General features: G+C 62.0%; 1 protein-coding gene across 3 annotated transcripts; it reads left to right on the top strand.

The window, feature by feature from the left end:
• Positions 1-821: 821 nt before the first annotated feature.
• Positions 822-13,149, top strand: FURIN (furin, paired basic amino acid cleaving enzyme). Of its 3 annotated transcripts, none has more exons than XM_031059712.1 (16): positions 822-1,337; positions 5,055-5,153; positions 5,760-5,855; positions 6,418-6,546; positions 6,785-6,861; positions 7,216-7,304; positions 7,504-7,676; positions 8,532-8,744; positions 8,835-8,935; positions 9,044-9,147; positions 9,344-9,461; positions 10,371-10,550; positions 10,637-10,761; positions 11,176-11,292; positions 11,367-11,597; positions 12,049-13,149. In XM_031059712.1, the coding sequence occupies exons 1-16, from the start codon at positions 1,158-1,160 to the stop codon at positions 12,282-12,284; spliced, it is 2,268 nt and encodes a 755-aa protein (XP_030915572.1). In that variant the 5' UTR covers positions 822-1,157; the 3' UTR covers positions 12,285-13,149. The 3 variants fall into 3 exon arrangements, with proteins under 3 accessions (XP_030915572.1, XP_030915571.1, XP_030915570.1); XM_031059711.1 differs by having other exon boundaries at positions 823-1,337; positions 9,044-9,048; positions 9,103-9,147; positions 11,367-12,187; XM_031059710.1 differs by having other exon boundaries at positions 823-1,337; positions 11,367-12,187.
• Positions 13,150-13,750: the final 601 nt, after the last annotated feature.

Below are 13,750 nucleotides of genomic sequence, written 5' to 3'. Positions count from 1 at the left end.
GCTCTCTCCTGTGGCGCTGCCGCAGGCTGCCAGCTCTCTGTGGCCACTTCTGGAAGGAGGGGAATGTGGCCCCTCTGGGCACTGCCGGCTCTCTCTTTCCCAGCTGCTTCTGAAGCATGACCAGATATTCCAGGGTCCCTCTGGAACTCCGAGTGTGGAGCTCACCCTGGCACCATCATGTCTTGGGCTCCCTTACACTGAGTGGGTCATTCCCTGCTCTTTTCCTACAAGTTCTTGTGTTTGCTCTGCCACAAAGCATGAGCTGTTCCTGGGCATCCCTGGGTTCATGCTGGAGGTGACAGTGTGCCCCTTTTCCTGGTCCTAGTTCCACCGGGTTGCGGGGATGAGTCACACCGGTGTCACCATGTTGTGCTCCAGAGGAAGGACAGATCTGAGCTGCTGCTGGTGACAGGCAGTGCAGCGCTTGCCATGGCTGCCAGGCACTGCCTGGTCAATGGCTGTGGAGATGAGAGCCTGCAGGTTTGCTGGACGTCAGGAGCTCCCCTTGACTTTTCTCCTTCCAATCTCTCATTTTGCTGGGATTCCTCGCACAGTACCTGAGGACATCTCCTTTGGGCTCCCCTTGGGACTGGAGAGGCAGGCCTCCCGTTTCAGTTGCTCCCACCTCTGTACCCAGATAGTCCCATCCCAACTGGAGCAGGGGTAGTGGCAGCAGGAGGCACAGCAGTCTCTCTTGCCTTGCTTCTCCCCTCCTTTGGTGCCCTCCTCTCCTCCTGGTTAATTCTCTGTGTTTATAAGCAAACATTGGCTAATAGGCAAGGTAAACAGCACCTCCGCGCAGGAGCAGACATGTGGGCACACGGCCAAGCCAGGCGGCTCCTCGGCTGCCGTGGGGGGCAGCAGGCGCTGTGTGCCCAGGGGCTGACCCACGTCTCAGCGAGGTGCAGCCTGCCCTCCCGAGGTCTGAGGAAAGGTGCCCTGGGTGTGACCTCTGTCCTGTCTCTGCAGATCGTGCTTCTGTCCTGGATGGTTTGTTCCCGTGCTTCTGTGGGCTTGGCCCCATGTGGCCTTGGGCTGAGCTGGGACCAGTAGGGCAGAGAGGCCGGTGTGCCTCGGAGTGCTGACGCTGGGAGGCTGCTGGACCTGCTTCTCCCAGGACCCTCCTGTTCCCCAGCTCGAGGAACCCCGATACTCTGATGGATCTGAGGCCTTGCTCGCTGCTGTTGCTCTGGACTCTGGTGGTTGCCCTCTCTCTCCTGGACCAGGAGGTGCTGGCCCAGCATATTTACACCAACACCTGGGCTGTGCTCGTCCCTGCAGGACCCCAGGAGGCTGACAGGCTGGCCAGGAAGCATGGATTCCTCAACCTAGGCCCGGTAAGTCTCCTGCTTCCCTCTTCTCACTGAACTAGTGTTCTCTGACGTGGTCTGGGCAGGCGCTGAGCTTAGTCCCAGAGCTGGCTTGGGGCCTGCTCTTTCTGGCAGCAGGGCCACTGTGTTTGAGCCTGTTTGCTGTGGCCTTCCAGCATCTGGTGCCTTGACTCGATGGTGGCAGTTACCTGTATGGAGCCAGGGTCTCCCCCTGTCACTGGGACCACTGGTGACATGGTGTGGCACGCTGCCTGCTGCATGGGGAAGGAGGAAAAGCCCATCCTAGCATGAGGAGCTGGACTGGAAGTGCTGTGTGATGATGGATGGGGAAGGCTTCCAGATTCCACTGTTGCTCCCCACAGCAAGCTGCCCAGTGCAGCATGGCCTTGGTTCAGTGGGACAGCAGCAGCGCCTCTGAGCTGTCCCCAGAGGGGTCTGACAGCAGCTGTGTATTCTTATTCCTGAGCTGTCCTTGACAGAAGGTGTGTCAGCAGGTCCCCCCAGCTCTCAGCTTTCCCTGCTGTCAGCCAGCGACCAGGCAGTGTGCGTGGCTGTGCTGGGAGTGAGCTGTTTCTCTGGGAAGGAAGTGCAGGGTGAAATCCCAGAGGAAATTGCACAACTGTGGCTGTGGTGTCAGGACTTCGCTGTGCGTGGCTGCTGGGAACAGTGGGAGGGTGGCTGCTGCAGGAGCCAGCAGGACCTTGTCCTGCCACCCAAAAGGAGTCCTGCATGGGCACTGGGTACTCTGGGCCCTCTGGGACTTGTGTCATAGGAGTGAACTGTGGGGGTTGTGGCTAGACCCCAGTGAGGGTGTCTGTGCTGGGTGGGCCATGGCATTGCCTTAGGCAGCTGCTGTCAGTGTGGAAGTGGCTCAGAGCAGGTCTCAGGGGAAAGAACTTGTCAGGCCAAGGCAGCTGCCATGCATAGGGGACTGGGAGAGTGCCATGTCCCACCAGCCTGGATGTCTGATGAGACCCCTTGGAGTGGGGATGGTGGTGAGGTGCCATCAGCCTGCTCCTGGCAGTGCTCCCCATCATGCTGTGGTGCCTGGTCCCAGGCCTGGCTGTGAGGGCCAAGGGGCACTGCTTCTGTGGCTTCATCTCCACAGTGCAGGGCCTTGTACTTCAGTTGAGAGCCCAGGCCTGTCATGAGTTCCATCCCTGTGAGCCACAGAGGCTCTGTGCCAGCTCTGCCCTTGTCTTCTCCCCGCACCGTGGTTCTGCGCCTGGAGGCTGGCACCTCTTCCTGGCTCCCCATCCCCTCACAGCAATGAGCCTGCCCTTGTGAGCACAGCCCCACATGCTGCAGCAGCCCAGGCTGTAGCAGGAGCTTCTGGTCTGGGCATGTTTTCTCGCGTTCTGGAGCCTGTCCCACTGTCTGCGTTGCGGGACCAGGTTTGCTGGCCAGGGCTTTGCAGACGGGTCGTGGCAGTCCAGTGGGAAGAGTGTGGCTGGAAAGAGCCTGGGGCTTTCTTTCCCTTGCAGGTTTCTGGACTGCTGCTCCTGGGGGTGTGTGCCACTGGAACAGGATATGCAGCCAGGCTGGGAGTGGGGGAACTGGGTGCATCTGGCAGTGCCCCAGTAAGAGGGCCCAAGTGTCCTTCTCTGAGAGGATCCTGGCCTCAGCCTGGGCTCTGGACACTGTCCCCAAAGCTGTGCTGTCCTGGCATACCTGTGGCTATGCCGCTGCCTATGGAATAGGAGCCAGTGGCACCTGGGGAGAGGGCCCATGACTGGCTCTAGTGGCCTTGGGGAGGGCTTGAGGAGGACACAGGGGACAGTGGGGGGTCGTGGGTCAGAGAGAGGTGGGGGCTGCATGTGGCAGTGAGGTGGGTTTGTAGGGGTTTCCACTGCTGGGATTGTGCAGAGAAGGGGGCACAGGCATTGCCCCCCACTGCTGGGATTGGGGTCACTGGGAAAGGACACTGATGGTGCCATCCCTGGGCTGTGTTGACAGGACAGTGCCATCCTGGGAGGGGGTGGTCCTGTCTCCCACACCACTGGGCTGCAGGTCCAGCATGTTGCTCCACTCCAGGGGCTATGGTCAGGCATACAGGCAGCCTCCTAGCCCTGGGACTGGCCGGGGTAGTTGTGAGCTGTGGCCAGGGGTCAGGCAGCAGCACTGAACTGGCACCAGGGACACGTGGTGCTGGGGGGTGGCTTTGTCCTTGCTGAGGACAGGGACAGTGAAGATTAGGGTGGAAGTGTGTGGGCTGGCCAGCTCCTGGCTGCCACCACAGTGTCAGTGCAGACCTAATCCAGGTGGATGACCAGTCAGAACTGCAATCTGTGTGCAGGAACAATCTGGGCTCTGTCCATACCCCTGGAGGGAGTGAGGGATGCTGAGGGAGAGCAACCAGCCTGCATTCCACCACCAGCCCTGTGCAGAGGCTTTGTACCTTGACACGTCCTCAAGGGCTCTGAACAGAGAGGCATCCTGGGGAACACGGTGTGCCAGAGGAATGGGTCCAGGGTTCGGGATGAAATGGATCCTGGGAGAGCTGACTGCTGCCCTGGGCCTGAGGGTGCTCACCTGGGTGCACCTTGCTTGGCCCAGTCTGTCCAAATTGGCGGCACATCTGCAGAGCTCTAATAAGCTGGGGAGGTTTGTTAGCCCCAAACAGACTGTTTTGGGGCAACCTGAGATGGAGAAGGCTGAGATGTCTTCATATTCCTACAGCCCTTGCAGCCCAGCCCCTCCAGCTCTGGCACAGCCTGGGCAGCTGGATCCTGCCTGTGGCTGCTGCCTGGGCTTTGTGGCTCACAGGGAGCTGCTCTGTGCGTGCTTGTCCCCTTCTCCCCAGTTAGCGCAGGCTGCTGGGCTGGGAGGCCCTGGGCAACCAGGGTGGGGCCACTGTGTCCGTCAGCCCCAGGATGTGCGAGAGGGGACACGGAAATGACAGCACTGGAGAGGGTTTGGGGTTTAAAAATAACCATCTGGGCGGCAGAATGGCCTCCTGGCCCAACCAGCTGTCCTGGATTCCCGTCCTGCCCCAGCTGGGCTGTGCTGGAGTCCCACTCTGGGCTGTCCTCCTCACATGGGAGTGGAGCAGGGTGAGGACAGCACGGCTGCTTGGCAGTGGGAGTTGGACCCCGCTGGGGTTGGATGCCCGCATGCCCCCTGTTCTCCCCCACTGAAACTGGCTGTGCCTCAGGTAGAGGCTGGCACTAGGTGGGTGTTCCAGTGGGGCACCTGGGGAGCAGCCAGCAGCCTGTCCAGAGGTGCAGAGGCTGGTGCAGACCCTGCCCTGGCTAGGACCACCTGGAGTGTGGGGCCTGGAGCCATTGGGACCTTCTTCCAGGAGGAGCTGGGTGGCACTGGGGGAGAAGCAGTGGGTTTGTCTTCTGAGTCTGGTGTCTCTCACAGGCTGACTCTGAGAGGCCTGTCCCTCTCTGCCACTGCTTGCCTGGGGCCTTCCTGCTAGGGCAGCAGTTTTTTTGGACAATGTTAGACTTGCTGCCATGTGGGGACCTGCAGGAGGGTGAGGTGCACAGCAGCAGCATTTCTGCTACTCCAGGGTCTTCCCAGCTGCCTTGTCCCCAGCTGCCACAGCTTCTCACAGGCGGTCCTGCCCAGAGTACCGGACATAATACCAACCACTCTGGAGTGGGGGCCCAGCCCGTGCATGGCAGCCCTGGAGCTCAGATTGCACACACGGGGTGTAGAGGACTGGAGAGACCAGGCTGTCAGGGCTGTCCCACGAGCAGCATTTCTCTGTTGCAGATCTTTGGTGACTATTACCACTTTCGGCACCGCGGCGTGGCCAAGCGTTCCCTGTCGCCTCACCAGCCCTGGCACAGCCGCCTGGCCAGGGAGCCCCAGGTACGAGAGAGCAGGGCCTGACTTTGGTCCTGGCACTTCACAAGGGCACGTGAGCCAGTGCTGGGCACAGGACACGGCTGAGCTGCCTTAACCATTCCTTGGCAGAGGGGGTGGGAGCCCACCCCATGTCTGGCAAGGGCAGGGGGTTGGTGGAGCCCAGTGTCAGTGGCCTGTGGGTTGTTGCAGTGCCAGGGTCCAGGAGAGCCTCTGTCCCCAGGAGAGCTCTGTGTACTTGGGACAGGACAAGGTGTGCAGGGCAATAAACAGATCCCAGAGCAGTGGTGTGTGGGGGCTGCTGTTTTCCCCACCCTCTGGCTTCAGCCCAGGCCCTGGAAGGCGTGTGGTGTGGCGTGGCAGCTCTTGGCAGCCCGTGTCCCAGCGGAGCTTGGCGCTCTGACCGTCCCGCTCCACTGGAGCACAGCCTTTGCAGGGCACAGCCAGGAGGGGGGCCTGGAGGGGCGGACTGGGGGTGGCAGTAGCTCTGACAGGTCCAGTACTCTGCCAGGCGAGAGCTGACTGAGCTTCCTGGGGAGAGCCCCTCCAGGCAGGCTGAGGGCTGGGGTCATGAGGGGTCGGCGGGGGACCCCACACCCTCTCTGCCCTCAGGTGCAGTGGCTGGAGCAGCAGGTGGCAAAGCGCAGGACCAAACGAGACGTGTTCATGGAGCCCACGGACCCTAAGTTCCCACAGCAGTGGTACCTGGTGAGTGTCGGGTGAGAAGGGGGCCTGTGCTCATGATTGTGGCTGTGAGCTTGGGGACACAGGTGTGGCAACCTAGGAACTGCTGTCAGGCAGCAGCTGCTGCCAGCCTGGCAGGAGGGAGGAGGAGGAGAAGGGGGAAAGCCTGGGGCAGCTGCCCAGTGCTGTGTTATGGGAACACCCCAGGGAGGAGGCTCTGCTCACAGAGCTGTGGCTCCTGGCTGGAATGCTGGGAGGGCGTGTGGGGGACCCAGGGCTGGACTAGGAGGTACAGCCTTTTGCCTAGCCCAGGAATGGGTCCCTGCCTGTGCCTGCTTCCTGGAGCTTGAGCACAAGCCTGATCTCTGCAAAGAGTGCCTTGTCTGTGGGACTCAAGCATAGGCTGGGGTTCAGTCTTGCTTTCAGAGCAGCCCTTCTCAGTTAGTTGTGCCCAGCCTTGTGCCCAGGTCTCTAAGGTTCCTTGTTACAACCCACAGACGAGCGGGGTGAGAGCTGGGTGGGTTTTGGGCCCATCACAGTGGCTATGCCTGGGTGCATCTCCTAGTGCCAAGGCTTCTCTTGGCAGTACAACACAAACCAGCGGGACCTGAACGTGCGTCAGGCCTGGGAACAGGGATACACGGGCAAGGGCATCGTGGTGTCCATCCTGGATGACGGCATTGAGAAGAACCACCCTGACCTGGAGGCCAACTATGTGAGTTTGGGTGATGGTGCGGGGTGGAGTGCCATGGGCGCTGGTCTGGGCAGCTGTGTCCATGCGGGGCAACCCCAGAGCTCTGAGGTACAGGGCTGGTGCCCACCATGGTGGGACATGGAGATGGGATTGGAGCCTGCCCATCCTGCTCAGCAGCTCAGCCTCATGCCGTGGAGTAAGGGCAGTGGGGCTTGGTGGCTGAGGTAGACAGTCTCCAAGTGTCCAATTTGTCTTCCAGGACCCAGGGGCAAGTTTTGATGTCAATGACCAGGACCCGGACCCACAGCCCCGCTACACGCAGATGAATGACAACAGGTGAGGCAGGAGGGAGGGGTGAAGACACAGAGCCTAAGTGTGGCAGGGACCTGGTGCAGTACCACCCCACATGGGCTGCTGGAAGCTGTGAGGCTGGTGGCATACTTCTGCCCCATGGGGAACCCTTCACCTCCCTTTTTGACGTGAGCAGCATCCTTTTTCTGCCCAGAGTCAGTGTGGGCTGTTCAGTGCCCTGGCTCTGGAGCAGGAGGGTAGGTGGAGGAGCCTTCGCTGGCTACCTGGTCCGAGGGGACAGGAGGCAGCCCGGGTGGGGGTTGCTGGGGCTGCAGCCTGTGCTGACCCCTGTGCTCCTCACACCCTATTTGAGCATGCTTCATCCTCCTTTGGTTGCAGACATGGCACGCGCTGTGCTGGGGAAGTGGCTGCTGTGGCAAACAACGGCATCTGTGGAGTTGGCGTGGCGTACAACGCCAGGATCGGAGGGGGGTGCTGCCCTGCGCCGGCTCCTGGGGGTGTTGAGTGGCTGCAGCAGCAGCTGAGCTGGGGACCCTGGCCCTGCTGGCTGCAGCAGCTGTGACAGCCCGTGGCACAGGTGGCAGCAGGGTTTGGGGGCTCTCAGCGGCAGCACCGTGGCCGCTCTGCCCCGGCCGGTCGCCGGTGACGTTTGCTCTCTGGCCCTAGGAGTGCGCATGCTGGATGGGGAGGTGACAGATGCTGTGGAGGCCCATTCCCTGGGTCTCAACCCCAACCACATCCACATCTACAGTGCCAGCTGGGGCCCTGAGGACGATGGCAAGACTGTGGATGGCCCGGCCCGGCTGGCAGAGGAGGCTTTCTTCCGTGGGGTCAGCCAGGTGAGAAGGAGGGTTTGCTGGAGGAGCACTGGCCTCAATCCTGCCCTTCTCCTGGGTCTCCCTTCCCTCTGCCTGCCCTGGGTGTTACCCTGGCCCTCCCAGGATGAGCCATCTTCCAGCCCATCTCTAGGATCAGGCTCTGTTAGTTTTTCTTGTTCTTCCTGTGTGATGGCTCTGAGTCAGGACTCCTCCCGTGTGGTGTTATCTCTGTGAGGGCTCCTGTGTGGCATGCTCTCTCCCTGCTCTCCCAAGCCCTCTCCTGGTTCTTTTCTGGTTTTGTGCCAGGTGCTCACCCTCGCTTCCTGCACCCGTCGTCCCCCACTGTCCCTTTGTGCTGTCAGTGTTGCCCAGCTGGGCAGCTGTCATGTTCTGCCCAGGATTCCTTACAGAGAGATGCATGTGGTGCCATGCTGACTCTGTCACGTCCTCTGCGAGGGTAGCTGCCACATTTGGGTGCCAAGACATGGCCAGGACTGTGTTGTGGGCTCCCACAGCTCTGCCAGGCACTGCAATCCCACACAGACAGAGTCAGGCCAGGTGACTTCTGAGCAGAAAAAGACTTGGGCTCCTGGAAGCCTCACATTGTCTGGGCCTCCTGCTGCCTGGTGTGTCACACACTGGGACAGCCCTGGAGTCTCTGACGAGGTGCTGGGCACCCTCCATAGGCACAGTGGTGGTGAGGGCACCCAGGTTGGTGGGCTGTGACTGGGGTGTCATGCTGTCCCTCATGTCCCAGCTGCATTTGCTCTGTCTGTTCAACTCAGGCTGGCGCCATCTGCCTGTCCCCAGCTCCAGCCTGGGGTTTCCTGTGTGTGGCAGTGTTGATGCTTGCCCTCACCCTGCCTCTGTTGCTAGGGCCGAGGCGGGCTGGGCTCCATCTTCGTCTGGGCGTCTGGGAATGGGGGCCGCGAGCATGACAGCTGCAACTGTGACGGTTACACCAACAGCATCTACACGCTGTCCATCAGCAGCACCACCCAGTACGGCAACGTGCCCTGGTACAGCGAGGCCTGCTCCTCCACCCTCGCCACCACCTACAGCAGCGGCAACCAGAATGAGAAGCAGATTGTGAGTGGGGGCTGCTGCTGTCCGCAGGCCAGGGGCTCAGGGGGTGGGATGTGCCTGCAGCATTTCCTGCCCTGGCCCTCCTCCTCGCAGGTGACGACTGACCTCAGACAGAAGTGCACCGAGCTGCACACGGGGACGTCAGCCTCAGCACCCCTGGCCGCCGGCATCATCGCCCTCGCCCTGGAAGCCAAGTAAGGGATGGATGGGGGGATGGCTGTTTCTGCCCCTTGCACCTGGACGTGGGCCTGCCTGGGGCCAGCAGGAGCTAGCACTGACCTGAGCTCCATGTCTCCCTGTAGTAAGAACCTGACGTGGCGGGACATGCAGCACCTGGTGGTGCAGACCTCGAAGCCAGCTCACCTGAATGCCAATGACTGGGTCACCAACGGCGTTGGCCGCAAAGGTACCGGGGTGCTGGGATGGGAGCGGGGTCTCCCAGTCCCACATGTACCACTGGCCTTGGGGTGCTGAGGCACAGTGCCCTGGCAGCCCTGTGGGATGAAGGAGGCAGGAGGGCCCAGGGAGCATGCAGCATGGCCAGGCAAACATCCCTCCCTGGGTACCCCCAGGAGCGGTGCTGACCCCCTCTTTGTCCACAGTCAGCCACTCATATGGCTACGGCCTGCTGGATGCTGGGGCCATGGTGAGCCTGGCCAAGAACTGGACTACGGTGGGACCTCAGAGGAAGTGTGTCATTGACATCCTTGCAGAGCCCAGGTATGGGCTGGTGAGCTCAGGAGAGGATCACTCAGCGTCTGTTCTGCACAGGAGCTTGAGAGCCTCTGGGCCCAGAGCAGGGAGTGGGGAGAATCTCAGGGACTGAACTGCTGCTGAGACCCTTGGAGCATCTTCCTGCAAGAGCCTGGGGAGAGCTGGGAAAGGCGCCTCCAGCCATCCCGCTCTGGCGTCACTGATGAGCCTTCCTGCCATGGGCTGGGCCAGTCAGTGTGGGCAGACTGGGGCGCTGCGGTTGGGGTGCAGCCAGCACGAGTCATCCTGGACAGAGGGGCTTTTCAGGGGGCAGACAGCAGCTCCTTTGTCTCCTGCTTGGCTGCTGCTGCTGCCACAGTGCAGCATGTGCAGTCTTGTCTGTGGACAGGGCACTCCCTCGGGGCTCCTGGGTGGGGAGATCATGTTGCTGTGCATGAAGGGAGCTAGGGCTGGGCCCTGCCCTGACCCTCCTGGGGAGCCAGCCCTGTGTGGATACAGCAGGCACATCCTGTGCTGGCATTGTGGGGGGAGCGGCCGCAGGCCAGCAGCAGGATGGGGATGGCTCTGCCCATCCCATCCCATCCCTGGCTGGGCCATGCAGGGTGTAGCTGGCCTGTGGTGTGTGAATAAAGGGCCTATTCAGGGCTCATGTGTGGCAGTGCCTGGGGAGGCAGCACTGGGCAGCGCAGTTCCCACCCCTCATGCCCAGGGGCTGGGGCACCCCTTCTCCTGCCTGCACATCTCTGGGAATGGTACAGTGGTGGTGCCACTCTGACCCACTGCGGATTTGATTCCCGCTCTAGCTGTCCTGGTGCCTGGTCCCCAGGACAGCTGCACAGCCCCACAGCAAGGAATGGGGAGTGTGGTCTGTCCCCTTGGTGTGGGACTGGCCTCACACTTGCCTGTCCTTGGCAGGGACATTGGGAAACGTCTCGAGGTACGGCGGAAGGTGGATGCCTGCCTGGGGAAAGCCAACTACATCAGCCGGCTGGAGCACGCTCAGGCCAGGCTGACGCTGTCCTACAACCGCCGGGGGGACCTGGCCATCCACTTGGTCAGCCCCATGGGCACCCGCTCCACCCTGCTGGCTGCCAGGTACGTGCTGGGCTCTGGCATGCCCCAGGCTGGCCCCTGGTGAGTCTGGGATGTGTTGACAGCCACATCTTGCCTTTGTTGCTCAGGCCCCATGACTTCTCAGCCGATGGTTTCAATGACTGGGCCTTCATGACAACACACTCGTGGGATGAGGACCCCTCTGGGGAGTGGGTGCTGGAGATTGAGAACACCAGTGATGCCAAGAACTATGGTAGGAGAGTGCTTCCCTGTCCACTGCCTCCCTCCAAGTCTGGGATGTGAGCTGTGTAGTCACCCAGTTTCCCCCCCGCCCCTGCTCCTGAGCTGAGGGGCCAGTAACATCTTGGATGTTTAGGGTGACGTGGCTGGGGAGAGGCTGGACTTGCGCGTGTGGGATGGTGCTGCAGCCCCTCTGGGGCAGTCCAGGCAGAAGGAGACCCCATGCCAGCTCACCTGACCCCCTGCCCCTTGGGAGTCCTGTGCAGGGTCATGGCCCCACAAGAGACTCTCTCCCAGGTGGTGGGCACAACCCTGCTGTGCCCTGGCAGCCAGGATGGGGGACCAGCGTGAGCCCCCTCCCTGTGCCTGTCATGGGCACAGGTGGTCGTGGGGGCACCTCTGTGGTCCTCACCCTGCGTTGTTGCAGGCACGCTTACCAAGTTCACGCTCGTGCTGTATGGGACAGCCACCGAGTCCCCCAGCCTCTCCAACCAGCTGGAGAGCAGTGGCTGCAAGACCCTGACCCCCAGCCAGACGTGTGTGGGTGAGTGTGGGGACAGCAGGGGGGGAATGTGGGCGCAGGAGCCCCCAGCCCAGCTGACCCTGCCTGTCCCACAGTCTGCGAGGAGGGGTACTACCTGCACCAGAAGAGCTGTCTGAAGCGCTGCCCTCCTGGCTTCGCACCGGGCGTCCAGAGCACACACTACAACCTGGAGAACAGCGTGGAGCCCATTGCACCCCACCTCTGCCTGCCCTGCCACTCCTCCTGTGCCACCTGTGCGGGACCTGGCCCCAACCAGTGCCTCACCTGTCCTGCACACTCCCACTTCAGCAGCCTGGACTTCTCCTGCTCCCACCAGACACAGAGCAGCCGTGCGTCCCCTGCCCTGGCAGATGGCGAAGGACCAGCTGAGGCCCCCCCTCCGGTCAACTTGCCTGTCCTCATCGCCAGCCTCAGCTGCATCCTCATTGTCATCATCTTTGTCACCATCTTCTTGGTGCTGCAAGCACGCTCAGGCTTCAGCCTGCGGGGTGTGAAGGTGTATGCCCTGGACAGCGGGATCATCTCCTACAAGGGGCTCCCCTCTGACATCTGGCAGGAGGAGGGTCCCTCTGAGTCGGACGGTGAGGATTACGAGGCCCACAGCGAGAGGACTGCCTTCATCAGAGACCAAAGTGCCCTTTGATGAGCCCTCCTGCCCCTCCCTCCTCACTGCCCAGCACTGCAGGCTTGGGGCAGGTGAGGCTGAGGGGCCCTGGACTCTGCCCCTGTCCCCTTCCTGCACTGCAGCAGCCTGGGGCTCCCACCCACTGGCACCATCCCTCAGCCCTAGTCTGGGTGGCCAGGCATGGTCCTGCAGGCACCATCCCCAGAACAGCACCGTCCCAGTCTTGCACCATCTCTCGTGGCCCTGCGTCCATCCTGTGCCCCATGCCGGGGTGTTTGGTGGCAGTGGGGCCCAACACTTCCTGGCCCTGCACTGGCAGCAGTGTCTCCCATGCTGGATTATACGGCTGCTGCTTGGGATCTTGTGAGTTCTCCAGGATGGGCAGCGTGTGAAATCCCTGGGTTGCCATGGCTCAAGGTGGGCTGGCTGTGGCAGGGCTGAGCCCAGCCTGTGTCACAGCATCCCCCTGCCCCTCCCACCCTCAGCCCGTGCGGAGCTGCATCCCAGGCTCAGTTCATTGTGTCCCAGCTCCCTGCCGCCTCCCCTGGGCCTGTCTGCTTCCACCCGTGCCCTTCGACAGCAATAATGGCCAGGCCTCAGCTGCTGCTGTCCACTGCCTGCCCATCCCACCGCCGCTGCCTGCAGCGGGTAGGAGCCCTGGCACCGCGGAGCATCAGGCTGGGCACCACCTGACCCTGTGCCCATGGCACAGCCCACAGCCTGGCAGGGACCCCTCGCACAGTCCCTGCTTTGGGGGGCTGCCTTGGGCCCCTTGTGTTCTGCCCCTGGGGAGGGCTGTAGGTGCTGCTGGCTGGGACTGGCAGGGAGCACCAGTGCCAGCACTGCCCCAGCTCTGCCTGCGTCCTGCCTGTGCTGGGCAGTGCCCAGCATTCATGCAGCCCTAGCCCCCCAACGTGCCTTGCCCTCACTTGGTGACAATCTGTTCTGCTCCCCGCTGGAGCCCTTCCCCTTGCTGCCCCTTCCCCGTGGGCTGGGGGCCAGTGCCACGCGCCCCTTTGCCGTCCGCCGCCGCACACCGGGGCCAGCCGTGGATGGAGCCGCTGGCCAGGGGCCACAGGACTATTTTTCTATAACAACTTTTTGGTGCACAGTAATTTTTTCTTGTAATTTAATCAGCCGGGAGCTGCCTCCTGAGCCTGTTTTTAATTTAATGGATGTGGATATAACGCTAGAGAGACTGAGTTATTAAATGTTCAGAACTATGCAAACCAGCTCCGCTGCCTGTGCTCTGTGTGCCGTGGGTGCCCGGCTGGGGCAGTGGCCTGGCCGTGGAGACTGTGGGCCTCAGGGGCACCCAGATCTGTTCTGCAGGTGCGCTGCAGGTGGGCTGGAGCCCTGCCCAGACCTTCCCCAGGGCCAGGGACTGCCCTTTCCTGGCTGTGGACAGGAGATGTGGTGGGGACAGGCAGGGGATGTCCCTCACCTGAGCGAGGGGAAACAGCTGCTTATGGGGACGTGCATCGAGGGCAGTTAATTCAGAAATGGGCTGCATGGGTGTGTGTGCGTGTTAAAAGCCTGGGGACTTAGCACCCCTTTCCCACAGCACGAGGGTCAGTCCCTTCACCAGAGCCTGGGCCCTGGCTGCAGCCCCTGTGTGTAGCACCACCCTGGTGCAGGAATGGCCTGGCTGGACCTGGGACCCACTCGTGCTGTGGCCAAGCTGCAGACACAGCCCAGCGCAGCCTCACCGAGCCCCACAAAAGAGCCTGTTGTGGCTGCGCTCGGTCACAGAGGCAGCTCCTCTCTGCAGAGTCGCTCGGCCTCGCTGTGCCTGGGCCGCAGCGGCTTCCTGTGGTCAGGAGCGCGGTCCCC

Source organism: Geospiza fortis, unplaced genomic scaffold (genome assembly GCF_000277835.1).
Source record: "Geospiza fortis unplaced genomic scaffold, GeoFor_1.0 scaffold2, whole genome shotgun sequence".
In the NCBI taxonomy this organism is placed as follows: domain Eukaryota; kingdom Metazoa; phylum Chordata; class Aves; order Passeriformes; family Thraupidae; genus Geospiza; species Geospiza fortis.
This window is presented reverse-complemented; position numbering and strand designations above follow the sequence as displayed.